The sequence below is a fragment of the Protopterus annectens genome, chromosome 1.part0, assembly GCF_019279795.1.
Source record: "Protopterus annectens isolate FY-2018-M chromosome 1.part0, PAN1.0, whole genome shotgun sequence".
Taxonomy (NCBI): domain Eukaryota; kingdom Metazoa; phylum Chordata; order Ceratodontiformes; family Protopteridae; genus Protopterus; species Protopterus annectens.
The window spans coordinates 518,068,551-518,089,766 of NC_056725.1; the positions used below are offsets into that span (position 1 = coordinate 518,068,551).

At 42.6% G+C, this 21,216-nt stretch overlaps 1 protein-coding gene across 2 annotated transcripts in view; it reads left to right on the plus strand.

The window, feature by feature from the left end:
• ZNF318 (zinc finger protein 318) overlaps nt 1–21,216 on the plus strand; it is an 843,467-nt gene that overhangs the window by 460,266 nt on the left and 361,985 nt on the right. For both annotated transcript variants that reach the window (XM_044061112.1, XM_044061104.1), the window contains exons 5-6: nt 17,873–17,972; nt 19,705–19,994. In XM_044061112.1, the coding sequence (XP_043917047.1) occupies nt 17,873–17,972; nt 19,705–19,994 (390 nt within the window). The remainder of the gene's footprint in view (nt 1–17,872; nt 17,973–19,704; nt 19,995–21,216) is intronic.

Below are 21,216 nucleotides of genomic sequence, written 5' to 3' on the forward strand. Positions count from 1 at the left end.
TTTTCTTGCCTCAGTCCGATGTCAGAAAAAGTTAACAATTGCATTTCTTGTGGGAAGCAAATACCTCATAAGGACTTTCATTCTTATTGTTTTCCTTGCCTAGGCCCAGACCACGATGTCACAGGTTGTCTGTTTTGTGCTAGGTTTAACAAACAAACTATTAAACGTCTGTTTGATTTCGCCCGACATTATTTTGGTAGGAGATTTAATTATACCATGCCGTTGGAGCAACCGACCGGAATGCATAGAAACGCAAAGATAAGGACAGGCAGCCAAGTCCCAAACCAGACTCGGAGGCCTCTGCTAGGCCAGTTGCCAGTTCTCTGGTTTTCAGTGAGGCCCTTACGCAGCCCCTGATAACCGCTGATTTAGAACCCCCAGGCTGCATCCGATTCCCAAGCGGAGATTGCTAGGCCTCCACAACCTTTATCTTTAGGTCCTTCCGACTCCATGGCTGAAGGAGATTCCGGTGCAGTTGAAATGCCTTCAGTTGCAGAAGGTGTCTTCAGACCGACTACACTCACTATTAAATCCTATGCAAAGCTGAAAACTCCTTTAAAAGCAAAGACTGTACAGCAGTCTCCAGTACAAGGCCCCATGCCTAAGAAACAGATGCGTAAGATGGCTGAAGACTTATTTACCCTAATCAGGGGTTCCCAACCCCCTCCTGATAAAAGGCCTAGACAGGGGGAGGACTACACTTCCTCTGACCAGGTTTCAATTTCCTCAGATTCTTCTGAGGAACAGGAATACTCCTTTCCCCCTTATGAAGACTCTGATGCTGAAGAGTCTGTCCCTTCAGCATTCCCCCCAGAAGACTACTCTTTGGGGAAACTTTACATACCATGAGGGAACATTTCCACTGGGAAGGCCAGGATTTCTCTGATTCTAAGAAAAGGCTCCGGAAGTTCCTTTTACTACCCCAGCACAGACCACTTGCTATTCCACCCGTGTTAGACATTGTGGATGATGTCTATTCAGAATCTAGCCTTAACCCAGATTCACTACCTCCTGCACCAGCCAAACCAGACAGATACTGCAGAGTCCCTGACTCACACAAATTCCTATATAAAAGCCCTGTTGCTGACCCAGAAACCATTTTCCAGGGTCCCAAATGGGTTAAGGCCTCTATTGCTAAAAATCCTGTACCCTCTGAAAGGGATTCTAGAGCACTAGACAGATGGGGAAAGAAAGTGTATACCTCAGCTACTCTAGCTATGAGGGCCTTAAATTGCCAGTTTCAAATGCTGAAATATCAACAATATTTGATGTCTCAATTAAAACAAAAAATGATCACACATACAGAGCAGCCTGATTACAAGGAAATGCAAGATTTGTTGCATGCAGCTGAACAAGTGGGAAAACATACTTTGCAATGTGGATTTGATTCTTTGGAAGCTTCTTGTAGAGCAGCAGTGACAGGGTCTGTCATACGTAGGCATGCTTGGTTAAAAGAACAAACTTTACCTGATCATGTTAAAGCAAAGTTATTGGATGCACCTTTATAGCAGGATGTTTTATTTGGTGTAAAAGCAGAAGAGGTTTTAAAGAAAATGGAGGATAAGGCAAAATCTATGCAGACGGTCAAGGATTTTTTTTGCAGGTTCAACCCCCTCGTTTCAGCAGAATTTGGCCAACCAAAAACTGGTCCTTTCCAACTTCTGACAGACCACAGAGGGGCAAATACAGACGCCCAAGGGGCAGAGGTCAGTCACAAGGCTCTTACAAGCCTCGACAATGGGGTGCCACAACCCAGAAAGGAGGAGAATAGCGGTCTCAAACTATCAGAAGACAAACACATTGACTTACCCCTCAGACTGACAAGCAAATCCCTCTTGGCAGCTCCCTTGGGAGGAAAACTAGCACTTTTTTGCAGACAACTGGCACATTATCACAAAAGACAAATGGGTCCTAAATATTGTATCTCAAGGATACAGATTCCGCTTTCACACTTTATCAAGGATAAAAGGAATGCCAAACCTGCCACCAAATCAGTGGGCAGGGGCTCAAGACATGGATATGAGAGCCATTCAGCAGGTTCCTACACAGGAGCAAGGACAAGGATTTTACTCCAGACTCTTTCTAGTTCCCCGAAAGGACAAAGCCTGGAGACGCATTCTGGACCTCTCAGTTCTAAACACATATCTGGAAGTACCCAAATTCAAGATGCTCACACTACAGCAACTTCTTCCCATGCTGGGCAAGAAGGCTTGGGTAGTAATGTTGGACCTCAATGAGGCATACCTGCATGTCCTTATCAGACAAAATTGCAGAAGATACCTCCGATTTATAGCAGGTTCAACCCATTACCAATTCTCTGCACTGCCCTTTGGCTTATCTACTGCGCCCAGATCTTCACAAAATGCCTGGCACCAGTAATTGCATACTGCAGACAAAGAGGAATTCAAATGTATCCATACCTGGACGACTGCCTTATTTAAGCAGAAAGCAAGGACATTCTTTTAAAGCATCTGGCGTTTGTCAAAAACCTATTAAGTTGCCTAGGGTACACAGTAAATGAAAAGAAGTAAAAAAAATAGTGCCCTCACAAGACATAATATTCCTGGGTGCCAGCTTAACTACAACGGCCCAGATGGCTTATCTCACGCCAGACAAGCAAGGACAACTGACTCAATACTTCAAAATGATGGCAACAAAGACCCAACTCCCTGCAAGAAAAATTCTGCAGGCCTTGGGATTCATGGCATCTTGCAGACTACTAATACCATATGCAAAACTGCATATGAGGAAATTACAATGGTACCTGAAAAGCGTATGGACTCAACACAGCCACAGCTTGGAAACAATAATACCACTCATTCCCTGCCTTCAACAGGAGTTTCTATGGTGGGCTCAGGCATGTCACCTCAACAAGGGTCAGCCTTTTACCTTACCCACAGCCAGGCAAACTATAACAACAGATGCATCAGATTATGCCTGGGGAGCACACATGGCAGGACAGTGTATTCAGGGCAAATGGTCTGCAGATCAAAGGCATCTACATATCAATCAAAAAGAGATGCTAGCTGTACAAAATGCCCTAACAGCTTTCAAGGACCTCCTACATCCAGGACAACTCCTAATAAAGACGGACAACTCCTAATAAAGATGGACAACACCACAGTGATGTGGTACATAAAAAAGCAAGGGGGCACACATTCTACCAGAGAACAAAGGGGAAAGGCTTCTACACCCCTTGGACATTCACAGACAATTACGTTACTACTTGGATAAAAGTAAGGCTTTCAGAAAATCTGACCAGCTCTTTGTATCCTATGCTGCAGGATCACGAGGAAAGGCTATCTCAAAACAGACCATTTCAAAATGGATAGGACATTGTATCCGTTTCTGCTACACACACCATGGGAAACCTGTACCTGGTAACATTAGGCCCCATTCCACCAGGGCTACAGCAACATCAACAGCCTTCCTCAGAGGGGTACCAACTAAGGATATTTTGGAGGCTGCAACTTTGAGTTCAATGCACACCTTCACCATGCACTATCACTTACCTCTGTATTCTAAAACCAGAGCTGGCTTTGCCACTGCAGTTCTGCAGGGCCTACTAGCTTCTCCAAACCCTGTATAGTTCCACCGCCTATCCTTAGTTTTGGGATTCAACCCAAGTGTGATGACTGCAGCAGTGTAACATGATGAACATAGTACAGTTTTGTACCTACCATAAATATAGATGTTCGAGTGTCGCACTGCTCCAGTCCAGGTTACCCTCCCTCCATCCCCTCTGACCTAGCTGAACTTTTCTATACCTTTTTATCCTGTACAACTTTTGTGATGTATTTGCTTGTAACTGAAGGTATTCCTTTTATATGTTTTATTAGCAATATGTATTGCCTACCTACTTGGGGGAAGCTGACATCTGGGGCAAGAAAAACTGAAGAAAATGGCGTCTGATGCCTCTTTTATACCCCTGGCGCACTGACTTCAGGGAAGAAGCGACAGCAACCGATGCTGGACCAAGACTTTGGAGCTCTGGCCGACTGCGGGACCGCCTGACGGCAGGATAACCCAAGTGTGATGACTGCAGCAGTGTGAACACTCGAACATCTACATTTATGGTAGGTACAAAACTCTACATCTGAAGTAGGAGATTCATTTGTCTGCAACCTGTGGGTTATGGATCCGATATCGGATCTGAACCGGCATGGTTTACCAGCTATGGATCCAAGCTCTCAGCTCCTCCCCTCACCCATAATGCCCTGCTCTACCCTCATGACCTCAGATCTCGTTTGCCGCGCATGGTGACCAGATTGTGTTCTCTAAGCTCTACAGCTAAGTCTAGTTTTACTACTTTTAAAGTGCTTAAATTTAAAAGTTTGTTTGAAAGTTGTGTGAAAGTGTAGGTTTCCCTTATATTTTATTATACTTTTAGTGTTTTAAAACTTATTTTTACTTATCCCTCCCCTCGCTGGTAGCGTAGTGTGTGTTGGGCCTGTGAGTGGTTTGTTACTTACTTTAGTTAAAGTAACTTGATTTTTTCTTGGGCTTTTGGGATGTCAGAACAGCCAAAAGCTATATTTTCTAAATGCTCCGAGTGTTGCCATAAGCTTTCCCCGGCTGATGGCCACACTCGGTGTGTTAGATTCCTGGGGGTTGAACACCTCACATCTGGATGTTCCATTTGTGCAGGGTTCAACCCCAGGGCATTGAAGGAGCGGAGGTCCAAGCTTGTTTTGGCGGGTCTTTTGCCACCGGACTCGGCTCCGGCCTCCGCTCCTTCGGGGGTAACCGTTCCGACGGTTGTCTCCTCTCCGGCTCCCCCTCCTCCTCCTGGGACTCAACCTCCCGTTTCTGGTTCGGAGGAGAGGGATGCTAGGAAGAAGGACCGGAGGGAGAAGCACCATAAGCGGCGGGCCGAGACCTCTGTTTCGGCCCCGCCAGCCAAGCGGGCTTCTCCCCCGGCCTCCTTGTCTGCTGGCTCTCCTCCTCCTCGGCTCCGGTCTCCAGTGTGTTTTTCACCGGGACCTGAGGAGGAGGAGACCCGATCTCCGTCGAGGCTATCGAGGAGGCACTCAAGGCCTACCTCGGTAGCCTCTTCGAGATAAACGTACAGTCTATCGGAGGCTGATCTGGACCGGATGATGAGAAGGTTCATCCAGGCCCAGATGCAGATGGGAGTGCTCTTGCCTCCCCCCCTCTGGGGGGGAGCTCGACCCCCTTTTTCAAGCCAATTGCTCCTTCTCCGACCCGCTACCCGGGTTCGGAGCAGTTGGAGCCGAGCAGCTTCGGAGCCGGGGGTGGGTCGGCGCCGATAGTACTTGGTACTTCGGATCCGACCCTGCCCTCAAGTGCATCGGATCTGACCTCTTGGAGCCTGGATCCGAGCTTCGGATCCGGGGGGATCAGTGCTCCTTCGGCGCCGTCTGTGTCGGAGCGCACTGTCCCTTCGGATCAGAGCGCTTCGGCTCCGGCTCCGATCCACTCTTCGGATCCGAGGGGGAGCCGATTGTCGGATCCTATGGTCGAGGTCGGCTCCCTTTGGCTTTTGATGTAGTGGAGCGGGCCCTGTTGAGGGTCTCCGGACCCCCGGCACTTGTTTCAGCTCCGTCCCGCGCTCCCTCTGCACTGGATCAGGCTTCCACCATCCGGCCCTTGGGACAGCCCACTTCTGTGCCCCAAGCTGTTCCCCTGGAACAGGTTACTGCTTGCGAGGAGTCCTCTGACAGCCCCCCAGAGGATGTTCCCCGCAAGCATACGTGCAAAAGGAGGCACATTGACTCCCCCGAGTCTCACGGAAGACACGGATTTGGAGGAAGGGGAAGGCTCCCCACGGTCACCCCCCGAGGATGTCTCATTTGGAGACATCATGGAAATGCTCCGCATAAGGGGGGGTGGTCTGCCCCCAAGTCTTCCTCGGACGAGTCCGTGTTCTTGGAGGCATTTGAAGCGGGCCCGTCTACCTCTTGGGTGTCCCCTCCTGCCGACCCCCTGGTGGACCTCATTACCACCAGGGCGTGGAAGGAACCGGACACCGTGGAGCCAATCCCTAAGAGGCCCGACCAGATCCTCAGTCCATCGGCTGACCGTGCCCATTGGAGTAAGGGGCCTCCGGTAGATGCCATGTTGACGGCGGCCACCAAGAGGGAACTTGCTCAGGAGAGTCCCTCAGTACATCCCCCGAGCAAGGAGTCTCGGATGATGGACCGCTTGGGGAAGCGGATGTTTAGTTCAGCGACCTTCTCGGTAAGGGCGCTCAACTACCTGGCACACGTGATTAGGATGCAGCGAGATCTTATTAAAGAATACGCTGCATCTCCCCCAGAGTCCATGTCTGAGGAGGACAAAGTGCTGCACTCCACCCGCATGGCCACTCTTAGATCAGTTACTAATACCTCTATGCGGCTTCTCTCCCATGCTACGGAAGGCGCCGCTAGAGCCGCAGGGGCAGGTCTAGTCACTAGACGTCAGGCCTGGCTCCGTCATTGCGATTTCTCAGAGCCCTTCAAAGCGTCATTTGCGAACACCCCCTTTGATGGTTCTGCCCTCTTTGGCAAAACCGTTCGCGACACTTTGACCCAGAGCGAGGAGGACGGGAAGACGCTGTCTGCCGTCGGAATCCGCTTCTCTGCACCCCAGAGGCCCTATTCTAGGAACCAAAAGGGTCAGAAGAAGATGTGGTTCCGGAAGTCGCAGCAATCCCAGCCTGCTCCGGACAACCAGTCCTTCCGTGGCAGAGGAGGACGCCGCCCTAGAGGCAGAGGGGCTCCCAGGAACTTCGGGTCCAGAGAACCTTTCTCTGAAAGGCCCGCGCAGCAACCCTGAGGGGTTGCCCGGCTGCTCCACTCTGGAGGCAGTCGGGGGACGTTTTTCGGAGCACCTAGCGGCATGGGAGTCCATAACATCAGACCGCTGGGTTCTCCAGATCATATCCAGAGGATACCACATCCCATTTCGTCACCTACCAAAATTGAAGTCCCTCCCAGACGTTCCACCCGGTCAAAGGGAGGCCGCTTTGGCAGAAATTGGCCATCTGCTAAAGAAAAGAGCCATCCAGCCCATCCCCCAAGACCAGATCGGATCAGGGTTCTACTCCAGGTTCTTCTTAGTGCCAAAAAAGACGGGGGATCTAAGACCAATTTTAGACCTTTCTCTCTTGAACCTGGCAGTTCCCAAGGAGAAGTTCCGAATGGTCACTCTGCAATCTATTCTCCCCTTCTGGGAGAAAATCACTGGATGTGCTCCATAGACCTCAAGGATGCGTACTACCACATTCTGATGGACAGGCGCTCCAGGAGGTTTCTCCGCTTCTGGCTGGGAGCCAGTCACTACCAATTCCGGGTCCTTCCCTTTGGTCTCACCACAGTCCCCAGGGTGTTCACCAAAGTACTAGCAGTGGTAGCGGCCCACCTGAGGCTTCAGGGGGTGCAGGTCTTTCCCTACCTGGACGACTGGCTCCTTACCGCCCCAACAAGGCATCTACTACTATTGGCGCGAGACTCCTTTCTCCATCTTGCTCCCAGTCTGGGCATCACTATAAATACAAAAAAATCCAACCTAGCACCCTCGCAGTTCATAGATTTTATAGGGGCCAGGTTAGACACAAGGAGTTTAAAAGCCTTCCTCACTGCGGACAGAGTTCAAAATCTGCAGCTCCAGGTGCGGGCCATTCTCCACTCAAATTCAGTTCCGGCGGAGTTGGTCCTGAGGGCTCTAGGGTCCATGGCGTCTGCTATAGCACTTCTTCCTCTCGCCAGACTCAATATGCGCATCCTCCAGTGGACTCTCTTAGTACAGTGGTCTTACCTTGCTCTTCCTATGCATCATCCCATTGCGATCAGCAAGGCTTGCAAGCGGTCCCTCCTGTGGTGGCTTCACTCCCCAGATCTCCACAGAGGCCGCCCATTTTGTGCTTCTCCCCCTCTCGCCACGGTGACCACGGACGCCTCCCGCCTCGGGTGGGGGGGGGGGCATTTTGCAGGCCGGACCGTCCAAGGCATGTGGAATGATTCAGAGACCTTACTGCATATCAACGTTCTAGAGATGAGAGCGGTGCTCTTAGCGTTGCTAGCACTTCAAGACTTTCTTCCCTTGGGAACAATTGCGATTCAATCGGACAACATGTCGGTTGTCTGGTATATCAACAAGCAGGGAGGAACCAGGTCTTACCCTCTTTGTCGAGAAGCCATGAGGGTTTGGGAATGGGCAATCTCCACCAACCGCTTTCTCATAGCAACGCACATTCCGGGTCGGTCCAACATCCTGGCGGACAAGCTCAGTCGCACCATTCTGACCCCTTACGAGTGGTCTCTCAATACTCAAGTAGCGGAACACATATTCGCACGGTGGGGAACTCCTTCTTGCGATCTTTTTGCCTCTCCCTCAAACACCAAGTGCGACAGTTTTTTCGCTCTGATACCTCCTCCCGGAGGTTCTCCAAGAGACGCTCTGGTGCATGCTTGGCCACCCGGTCTTCTGTATGCTTATCCCCCTTTGCCTCTGATGCTCCAAGTTCTTCAGAAAGCCGCTCGGGTTGGGTGCAGAATGATTCTCATTGCTCCGTTTTGGCCTCGACAGATCTGGTTCCCCTTCCTAAGGTCTCACTCGGTGAATCCTTCTTGGATTCTAGATCCCATCCCGGATCTGATAGCTCATCCATCCTGCCTATCTCCTCCGAACCTGGACAACCTGAAGCTGACCGCTTGGCTGCTCCAGTTCCACTCTTGATCAGGACTCCCGGTATTTCGTCCCCTGTTAAGGCGATCCTGGTGGCAGCTCATAAACCGTCCACTAGGAAAGTCTACCGTAGCAAGTGGAAACTGTTTTCTTTGTGGGCGGAGTGGCTAGGCCTAAATCCCTTCACTGCTCCTCTCCCGTTAGTGCTTGATTTCTTAACCACTCTTTTTAACGATGGTGCTAGCAGTTCCATGGTCAAAGTACAACTTGCAGCAATTTCTCATTATCACATTGGTCATGACTCTAATCCACTCATGTCAGCCAAGTTGTGTAAAATTTTCCTTAAAGGTACTTTCCTTCTCAGGCCCCCTGTGAAACAAGCGGTTCCTCCCTGGGACCTTTCTTTAGTTCTCCAGGCCTTGACCGCTCCCCCCTTCGAACCGGCGGCTACGGTAGATCTCAAATTCTTGAACAGTAATGATGAACTGAGATAGGATAAATGACTGCTCGTCCAACAAGGATATACAAAAATAAAACCACGATTTATTGTAAAACAAAGACAAATACAGGTTTAGCGCTTTCGACTGAGCACCAGTCTTCCTCAGAACAATAAACTACTAAAAACCTTACATATTTATACACTTCAATTAATTGCATGATAGTATAATTGATGAAAAAAGTCCGCCAAAAATATTAGAGACAAGGCTTCCTATACTTACATCATACACTAATATAACAACCTATAAAATATTTCACCTATGTAACGCATAAACATTTAATAAATATAAATAGGAAAACTGACTAAATATATAAATGAGAATCAATGTAGTTCAGAATGACAGCCATTAGTACATTTAAATTATTTGTATACACATAATAATATACTTATATATAGAGTGTATAACCCTACCCACTCAAATCTTGTGTATCTGAATTGTGAATGGATATGAGCATAATTGTAATATAGTGTACTGCTACATATATATTAATTTAAAATTTAAGCTAAAATATAAGTACACAAGTTAAAAGGGGAGTATATAAAAAACACTTATAGGGCTAAAGCTAAGAAAGGTTTGATACTTATAAACTCATTTAGGCCAGGTGGTCTCGTTGAGTCAGTTAAGATTTGCCATTTACTCTCCAATTGAGCCAATTTCATTTTCCAGTTACCTCCGAAGGGTGTGTCAATTACTTGATCTATAATAGAAAAAACAAAGTTGTGCTCTTCACCCTTCTCTGCTATATGCCTATATAACGCGTTTTTAGTATCACATTTACCTATCTTATATATGTGCTCATAAATGCGTTTTTTCAGCTGCCTTTCCGTCTTCCCTATATAATGTGCATTGCATTTTGTACATACAGCAATATAAACGACCTGCTTGGTGTAACAATTACCTGTCCTACATTTGATGGTGGTACGACATATATCATCCAATTTTATAACCTTAGTTGAATTAATATATTTACATTGACGGCATCTTCCACATTTAGATGTACCTTTATATATGTTATGAACTTCTTTGTTATGACTGGCTTTCACTAATAACAACTTCATATTGGGGGCTGTCTTGAAAACACATCTGGGATGGGTTCCTAGTATACCCTCCAATTCCATGATGGTTAATGTTTTCCAGTATCTCTCTAGAATTTCCTTAATCATGTAAGTATTAGGTGTATAAGTGAGTATACACACCCTTCCAGATTGGTCATTATCAAGACATGTCTGTTGCTCCATTCTATAACAACCCAGCAGGGGTTTGTACTCGATTCCCCATTCATTATATACATAATTAATTACGTCCATAACCATTTTATCTGGGTATGCTCTACTGATAAACATATCCTTGATGACATTTAATTCAAGTTCCAAGATATACTTATTGGATGACATTCTCGCTGCACGTATACATTGCCCTTTGATGACATTTTTAAAAATATAAGGGGGATGATTACTACTAAAATGGACATAATCATTCGAGAATGTGGGTTTCCTGTAGATTCTAGATGTGAATCCACTTGAATCCTGACTCAATAATACATCTAAATATGAAATTTCATTTTTACTATAATTATGAGTAAATTTTAAGAAGTCTACCGTATTATTGATGTACTGCATAAATTTATGTAATCTTTCCACTGATGCTTTCCACAAAATGAAGATATCATCCAAATATCTAACATATAAAACTATATCTTGAAAGAATTCACTTTTGAACACATATTCGGATTCCCAATCCGCCATCACTAAATTAGCAAAAATGGGAGCACACGCTGCTCCCATAGCTACTCCCTTAGTCTGTCTAAAAAACTCCCCTTGACATGAAATGTAATTATAATGTAGTACTATTGACATCATGTCACAGATTATGCATACTTTCTCCCATGTGAAATCACTGTATTTCTTCAAACTTCTCTCAAAACATTCCAGACCCTCATCCTTAGGTATACTGGAAAAAAGATCAATGACGTCTACAGTCAAAAATATTAGATTCGGACTCCATTTATCATTAGTTATTTCCCCCAAAAATCTCCACGAATCTTTCATAATATGGGGAATATTGTCATACACTTTCTTAAGCCATCTATCAATCAATTTCCCAATATTAAAGGTTTTAGATCTGGATCCCGAGACAATCGGACGAAAAGGTGGATGTTCAATGGATTTATGCACCTTAGGTATGCCAACCAGTTTAGCCAGCACCGGATAATCCGTTTTCAAAAAGGAATATATGTCATTAGATATTCTGTTATCAATAAGATATTCTTCTATAATGAGATCAATACGCTTGTGTCCTATATTGATTTGATTCAATGAGATGTTTTCATAATTACCTGTATTGTATAAAATCTCATGTAATTCCTGATAGTATTCGTTCGTATAATATATCACGGCTCCACCTCCTTTGTCGGGTTTCATCACTCTGATTTCTTTATTATTCAAAATATCTTGTAGACTTTTTCTTTCCTTTGAAGTCAAATTGTCAACAGTACCATATTCCTGAGTTTTCATTTTATTATGTATCCAATAAATGTCATTACATACCAATTGCTCAAAATTGTATATGTGTGGATTGGAGATGGGTATGTAGGTACTCTTCACACAAAGGTCCGTACCAGCTATCTTTTTACCCCCTGTAATAGTACCCTTGTTTTTATTTTTATTTTTATCATCTTCATTGATTTTATCAAATTGCACGGCCAAATTAAGCTTCCTACAATACATTTTGACCTCCTTAATATTGTCCACCAGATCCCATCCTGTCATGGGTATGAACTTCATCCCTTTACTTAAAAGTTTAGCCCAAGAAGTATCTATCTCAATGTCTGTATAATTAAAAACTTTAAATCCTTCAAACAATATAATTTCCGGTCTTTGTACCTTATTAGTCTCTGTATCCACACTCAGGTTTATACCATCTATGACATCATTTTTATTACCGCTATCCCCCATGTTGGAATCAGTTGTAAAATTAAGAGGGGTAACTGGTATATTCATAACTAATGGATTTACTTTCTGTACCATTGTTTTTGTGTATTCCATTCAAACGAATTGTTTGACTGTTTCTACTTCTGTAACCTTATAGCTTGGCGAAATATATAGGCTCTATCTTTTTTATATGCTTCTATGTCACATCATCATTTTCCTATTTTTCCCACTCAATATTAACATTGTTTTTTTCAGTATATGTGTACTACCAGTCAGCTCTTTTATGATCAAAGACACCGTCTGTGTCTCTTTAGGGCTCAAAAGAAAGCCCATATCCACACAAACAATCATCCATCCCATTAGTTTTAGATCTCGACTGCTTGGCTGCTGATTGCAGCTCGCCACGCTAATGCCCGCCAGCTTCTTCTCTTCACCGGACGGACAAGAGTAATGATGAACTTATATGAAATTATTAATCGTACCAAGATAGTAAATTAATAAAACCAGATTTATTGTAACATATGAATTACACCATCATCCAACACCTGGATTATGAGCTTGGAAAGAGCTGTATCAGAACAATAAACTACTGAAAACAATGTACACTTAATATAGTGCATGATAGGAAAATGACACGTGACATAGAAGCATATAAAAGTGATAGAGCCTATATTTGGCCAAGCTATAAGGTTACAGAAGTATATAAAAATCCACCCAAGAGGAAACAGTCAAAGAATTCTTTTAGGGAGGAAAATTTTCAGGGTGGAAGATTCCATCCAGCATGGAATACACAAAAACAATGGTACAGAAAGTAAATCCATTAGTTATGAATATACCAGTTACCCCTCTTAATTTTACAACTGATTCCAACATGGGGGATAGTGGTAATAAAAATGATGTCATAGATGGTATAAACCTGAGTGTGGATACAGAGACTAATAAGGTACAAAGACCGGAAATTATATTGTTTGAAGGATTTAAAGTTTTTAATTATACAGACATTGAGATAGATACTTGGGCTAAACTTTTAAGTAAAGGGATGAAGTTCATACCCATGACAGGATGGGATCTGGTGGACAATATTAAGGAGGTCAAAATGTATTGTAGGAAGCTTAATTTGGCCGTGCAATTTGATAAAATCAATGAAGATAAAAATAAAAATAAAAACAAGGGTACTATTACAGGGGGTAAAAATATAGCTGGTACGGACCTTTGTGTGAAGAGTACCTACATACCCATCTCCAATCCACACATATACAATTTTGAGCAATTGGTATGTAATGACATTTATTGGATACATAAAATGAAAACTCATGGATATGGTACTGTTGACAATTTGACTTCAAAGGAAAGAAAAAATCTACAAGATATTTTGAATAATAAAGAAATCAGGGTGATGAAACCCGACAAAGGAGGTGGAGCCGTGATATATTACACGAACGAATACTATCAGGAATTACATGAGATTTTATACAATACAGGTAATTATGAAAACATCTCATTGAATCAAATCAATATAGGACACAAGCGTATTGATCTCATTATAGAAGAAAATCTTATTGATAACAGAATATCTAATGACATATATTCCTTTTTGAAAACGGATTATCCGGTGCTGGCTAAACTGGTTGGCATACCTAAGGTGCATAAATCCATTGAACATCCACCTTTTCGTCCGATTGTCTCGGGATCCAGATCTAAAACCTTTAATATTGGGAAATTGATTGACAGATGGCTTAAGAAAGTGTATGACAATATTCCCCATATTATGAAAGATTCGTGGAGATTTTTGGGGGAAATAACTAATGATAAATGGAGTCCGAATGTAATATTTTTGACTGTAGACGTCATTGATCTTTTTTTCCAGTATACCTAAGGATGAGGGTCTGGAATGTTTTGAGAGAAGTTTGAAGACATACAGTGATTTCACATGGGAGAAAGTATGCCTAATCTGTGACATGATGTCAATAGTACTACATTATAATTACATTTCATGTCAAGGGGAGTTTTTTAGACAGACTAAGGGAGTAGCTATGGGAGCAGCGTGTGCTCCCATTTTTGCTAATTTAGTGATGGCGGATTGGGAATCCGAATATGTGTTCAAAAGTGAATTCTTTCAAGATATAGTTTTATATATTAGATATTTGGATGATATCTTCATTTTGTGGAAAGCATCAGTGGAAAGATTACATAAATTTATGCAGTACATCAATAATACGGTAGACTTCTTAAAATTTACTCATAATTATATTAAAAATGAAATTTCATATTTAGATGTATTATTGAGTCAGGATTCAAGTGGATTCACATCTAGAATCTACAGGAAACCCACATTCTCGAATGATTATGTCCATTTTAGTAGTAATCATCCCCCTTATATTTTTAAAAATGTCATCAAAGGGCAATGTATACGTGCAGTGAGAATGTCATCCAATAAGTATATCTTGGAACTTGAATTAAATGTCATCAAGGATATGTTTATCAGTAGAGCATACCCAGAAAAAATGGTTATGGACGTAATTAATTATGTATATAATGAATGGGGAATAGAGTACAAACCCCTGCTGGGTTGTTATAGAATGGAGCAACAGACATGTCTTGATAATGACCAATCTGGAAGGGTGTGTATACTCACTTATACACCTAATACTTACATGATTAAGGAAATTCTAGAGAGATACTGGAAAACATTAACCATCATGGAATTGGAGGGTATACTAGGAACCCATCCCAGATGTGTTTTCAAGACAGCCCCCAATATGAAGTTATTAGTGAAAGCCAGTCATAACAAACAAGTTCATAACATATATAAAGGTACATCTAAATGTGGAAGATGCCGTCAATGTAAATATATTAATTCAACCAAGGTTATAAAATTGGATGATATATGTCGTACCACCATCAAATGTAGGACAGGTAATTGTTACACCAAGCAGGTAGTTTATATTGCTGTATGTACAAAATGCAATGCACATTATATAGGGAAGATATATAAGACAGGTAAATGTGATACTAAAAACGCGTTATATAGGCATATAGCAGAGAAGGGTGAAGAGCACAACTTTGTTTTTTCTATTATAGATCAAGTAATTGACACACCCTTCGGAGGTAACTGGAAAATGAAATTGGCTCAATTGGAGAGTAAATGGCAAATCTTAACTGACTCAACGAGACCACCTGGCCTAAATGAGTTTATAAGTATCAAACCTTTCTTAGCTTTAGCCCTATAAATGTTTTTTATATACTCCCCTTTTAACTTATGTACTTATATTTTAGCTTAAATTTTAAATTAATATATATGTAGCAGTACACTATATTACAATTATGCTCATATCCATTCACAATTCAGATACACAAGATTTGAGTGGGTAGGGTTATACACTCTATATATAAGTATATTATTATGTGTATACAAATAATTTAAATGTACTAATGGCTGTCATTCTGAACTACATTGATTCTCATATTTATATATTTAGTCAGTTTTCCTATTTATATTTATTAAATGTTTATGCGTTACATAGGTGAAATATTTTATAGGTTGTTATATTAGTGTATGATGTAAGTATAGGAAGCCTTGTCTCTTTAATATTTTTGGCGGACTTTTTTCATCAATTATACTATCAAGCAATTAATTGAAGTGTATAAATATGTAAGGTTTTTAGTAGTTTATTGTTCTGACTAAGACTGGTGCTCAGTCGAAAGCGCTAAACCTGTATTTGTCTTTGTTTTACAATAAATCGTGGTTTTATTTTTGTATATCCTTGTTGGACGAGCAGTCATTTATCCTATCTCAGTTCATCATTACTGTTCCAGATCTCAAATTCTTGTCGTTCAAGACTGCCTTTTTAGTAGCCATTACTTCGGCCAAGAGAGTTTGAGAGCTCCAAGCATTATCAGCTAAACCTCCTTACTTGGTCTTTCATCCGGACCGTGTTTACCTCAGGACCAACCCGTCCTTTCTTCCTAAAGTAGCTTCTGAAGCAAACATTAATCAGTCCATTAACCTCCCTGTTTTCTTCCCTAAATATGAAAACAAAGGTGAATATAAGCTTCACTCCTTAGATGTTCACAGGCAACTTAGATTTTATCTAAACAGGACGGCTGGTCATAGGCAATCCGACCAGTTGTTCATTTCCTTTGCTAAATTTAATTTGGGCAAGCCAATTTCTAAAGTCTCTCTCTCGTTGGATTTCACAATGTATCTTGTTGGCTTATCAAGCTTCAGGAAGGCCCGCACCGGAGAGTGTACACGCTCATTCAACCCGGTCAGTTTCTACCTCGGCAGCCTTTAAGGCTAGGATTCCTCTAGATGATATTTGTGCAGCAGCCACGTGGGCTTCATCTCATACTTTTATTTCCCACTATAAGTTGGATCTTGCATCTAGGGGTAGAGCATCATTTGGCTCAAGGTGCTCGGAATATCCTTCCATGATGGCCGCCCAAGATTCAGGTAGCTGGGGACTCTGTCCCACAGGTTGCAGACAAATGAATCTCCTACTTCAGATTTAGAAGTTATGTACTCACCATAACGTTCCATCTGAGTAGGTGTATTCATTTGTCTGCAACCATCCCGCCCTCCTATCCCTCTGGCCTTTCAGTTTCCTGCATATGGTGTGTTACCCTTTTCAGGGTGTTTTTTGCTGTTGGCAAACTCGATCTGAGGTCATGAGGGTAGAGCAGGGCATTATGGGTGAGGGGAGGAGCTGAGAACTTGGATCCATAGCTGGTAAACCATGCCGGTTCGGATCCGATATCAGATCCATAACCCACAGGTTGCATACAAATGAATACACCTACTCAGATGGAACGTTATGGTGAGTACATAACTTCTAATTTCTGCAGGGCTTGTTAGCCTCGCCAAATCCTATCTAGACCCAACCACCCAACCTCAGCTTTGGGATTCTCCCCAAGTGTAATGACTGCAACAGTGAAACACGATGAACATAGTACAGTTGTGTACCTACCATAAATGTAGATGTTCGAGTGTATTCACTGTTTCAGTCCAGGTTACCCACCCACCATCCCCCTCTTTGCTGGGGCTATTCTGTACTTCTCAACTCTATACGACCTATGTGGTGTATTTGCTTGTAGATGAAGGAAATGTTTATAGTAATATATGCATGGTTGTTTGGCATATTTATATCTTTTCAGCCTTCCTATCTGGGGGCACCTGACATCTGGGGCAAAAAAAAACTGAGGAAAATGGCGTCTGTTGCAACTTTTATACCCCTGCCGCACTGACGTCAGGGAAGAGGCGACAACATCCGACGCCGGACCAAGACTTTGGAACTCGGGCCGACTGCGGTTCGCCTGCCAACAAGATAACCCACGTGTAATGACTGCAACAGTGAATACACTCGAACATCTACATTTATGGTAGGTACACAGCTGTACTTTCTGCAGGAACACACTGGTGCATTCCACCAAGAGCACCCTGCACTTCAGTAGCATTTTTTTGGTAGGTGTCAGCACACCACATTTGGGAATCATTCATTTTGACTGAGGCTACAAATCTGGTTTCTCTTATGAATTGAACGTTGGTGAGTGAGGCAAATTGTAAACACACACTAATGAATAGTTAAGTGCTACTGTTCAATTCACAGTAAGGTTTGGAAAGTTAATTATGCTGATCTGTGTACAGGTACATTTGTTTGCAGTGGTAGTGCAGATTGCATTCTGTGAAAGCATAAACCGGTTTATCATATTTTCTAGTTTTGAATCAAATGTGTGAGTTCTGCATTTCAGTCTGAGATCTGTTCTGCATCGTTCTCCACTTTTACATTATGAATATCCTTTCACTTCTTTTAGGTTGCAGAAGAAAGAGAACATTTAAAGAAGGAGAAGGAGGCTCGCCAGAAGAAGCTGGATTATTTGCAGACTGAGTTAGATAGACTACACAAACAGCAAGGTATCCCTAATTTTGTGATCAGAAAGTATTGTCGTATATCTTTAGTCTCTTACCAGAGAATGAATGTAGTAAGTTACAAACTTGGTGTTGGAGCATAGTCGTCATTTCATATCTTGCATGCAAACTTACACTTAAACAATATCCATATATAAAATGTCTGTATACTGTCATGAAATTGGTTTCTCTGTTCCTCAAATTTGTCCTTTTCATGGGTAGCTGATATCTCTTTTTATGTATGCAACGCATTTGACTAGTGTTGGTCATCTGCCTCATCCACTAAGCAATTACATCAGCTTGTTGGCTGGGCTTTTCATTCTGCAGAAGGAAGTGAGCCGTGTCAAAAAGCATTTGAGTTGATTGACTCAGATGTTTTCCTTTTGCAATTTATACCCTTCTATGGTTTCTCTAGTTCAGCAGACACCTTATGGCGTGAGCAACAGCAGTCTTGTGTGGTGTAGCTGTGTGATGGAAAAGAAGGCATTCATGGTGGTGTGTTTGGTTATTGCTGTTTATGCCACACCATATGGTGTTTGCTGAGTACTGTATGCTGTGACTCAGACTTTGCAGTCGTGCAAAGCCAAGGATCCATTACAGCCGTCGAAATGTGGATTTGTACTGGCATTCCCTTGCACCAAGAGCATAAGGAACAAAGAATCAAAGGTAATAATCTTACTTTTTTGCATGTTGCTCAATTCTTTTTGATTTCTTCACAGAATGTGCATGTGTAATGTATATGTAAATTTAGTTTATTTTTCATAAATTTATTTTAAAGGTGAATATGAGCTGTTAATCTATCAATCCCCAGCAGAGCCTCCCTCTCCTTTTTGAGTTAAGTAGTAGTCAAAATAATTCAGCAGTGTGTTTAACCTTTGTGAGGCTGTGGAAGGCCTTCAGCCACAGTGCTCCCTGTTCCAGGTGTCTGTAGCACCTTTTAGGGCACAGCCCAATTTTGACTTTCCCAAGTCTTTTATAGACAGTGCCACAGCAAGTTGTACTCCTTGGCATTTATGGTAGCTGGCATGCTTAGTAATTTAGTGCTTGGTGTGATGCCATGGTTATATACAGCTTAAATGGTGTAAGAGTACTAATTTACAAGCATTCTCATGACTTCACAGTATATGAGGGGTGTTTTGCTTTGACGTGTAATAGCTACATGCTTTTGTGTGTAGCCACATTTTAACTCTTTGGTGTGCCTTTCCTGAGTGTAGGTTAGTGGATGATTTGCTGTGGCACAGTGGATAAGATGCCTATCCCAGAAAAATAAGAAGCATTGTCTTGTTTCACCCATGAGTTTTAGTTGCTGTATTGGTTCACAAGTACAGTGGGATCACTGTTTTTGCTGCCTTACAGCATGGTTTCATTTTTTTTCAATATTAGGTGTAGAAATTCTGAGTACACATGTAAATCCTCTTCCCTTCACACAGTGCATACCAGGCTTTAAGTTCAGATGTGCACCTGCATGCCGTGGACCAATATTGGAACTGCTCCCTTTAGTTCAAGTCGTGTCTCCTGACATGTCCCAGACTAAGTGCTTTGCCATCTGAGTTTAAGGGAACAGTTTGTGGCCATAATGTGGGCAGAGTTTAATGTAAATTTAAGCAGATAAGAATATGTGGGGCTATAGGAACAGTTAGCCCAGATAATGTGTACATTCTCGTGCTGTTTAAACTTGGGGTAAACACTCAATTTACATTGGTAAACTTTTTTTTTTCCCCATCTTTAACATGTTAAGGGGAATTGCTGAGGAAGAAGCGTCGGGAGAAGGATGGGCACAAAGATCCTCTGCTAATTGAGGTAAACCGGCTGCAAGAAAACATAGCCAATGAGATTAATCAAATCCGCAAAGAGAGTGAGGAGGCCGAAAAGAAGCAGTCTGAGCTTGATAAGGTTGCACAGATCTTGGGACTGACCATCTCTGAAAGGCCAAAAAAAATCATTGTTGAAAAGAGAGAATCCTCTTCAGAGAAGTCAGCCTCCAGAAAGGACAGAAGAAGTCCAGAGAAATCCTCCTCTTCTGCTAAGGTGAGTTAAAATTAACAGGAAAAGGTGTATATTTGAAATGGAGTCCCTTGGGTTTTACAGTAAAACTTATCCCATTGTGCTGCAGGTTAGTGTGCTGACAGGGTTACCAGAAAATGTTTTTGACTTGGGAAAACCATAACAGTTGTCTGCATTTAGCAGCATAAAGCCCTTTTATTAGTACATTCAAATAATTAATTTGTTTAGTCCCAAACCATGGTAGCCATGCCTTCTGAGATTTTGCATTTTTTCTGTTTCAGAAGTACTGTTTACCAGGTTTTCCTTTGGATTCGTATAACAAAAAGTTAGTGCAGTTCCCTGAGCATTTAGTTGATTTTGAACCTTGGACGTGTTAACCCCTTTTTCAGCTTTAAAAGTCTTAGAGCCCTATTTGCAACAACATGCATAGCCATCGCTGTTTCTTGGGGAATGTTGTTTCAAAGTATAGCTAAGCTTCATGAAAGTGTCCTCGTTTAGCTGTTTTCCTTAATGATATTTGCAAGACCTTGGTTTTATAGACTTGAAACCATCCTTATCAGGTGCTAGTTCTTTTGTATGGTTAGTATTTGAAAGATTAATTGATCTTGACGGTCTTCCACAGCATGTTGGAGCCCCTGGACAGGACTTGGGGGAGGGGTATTTTCATGATACTTTCTTTTTTTATGTTTGGCTTTTACTTCCTGCCCATAGAGTGAGTGCTTCCTTTAGTGTATTTATTCACGATAATGGATAATATATATGTATGTATATAAAATTACTTTGCTCCTCTGATTAGTACGCGAGCCATCATTAGGACATCTTTTTTGAGGTGCTTCCTATTTTTAAGCTCCGACTCCCTCAGATGAACACGTTTGTGCGTGTATGTAAATACCTTCTTGTGATCCGTGGTCTTCAGCAGTGATTGTACTGCACTGTGTCCTTATGAGCACCCTTCTCCCTCCCAGAAGAGCATAGTAAATCTAGTAACATGCTTGTCTTAGAATCCAGCAGCATTATTTTCTTTCCACCTTTGAGTTTTAGTTGCTGTCCTACTTCCCAAGGTATCATTCCTCTACTCCCCGCGACAGCTCCAGTAGGTGCCCAACCTGTTAGGCAAAATTTGTGATGTCAGTTTTATTCTTTTGTCCCAACGGAGCTACTGTTTGAATAAATTTCATGTAGTTGTTTCACTGCATCTTCAGGATTAAGCTATATTTACAGGTTCATCTATTAAACAATGACAGTT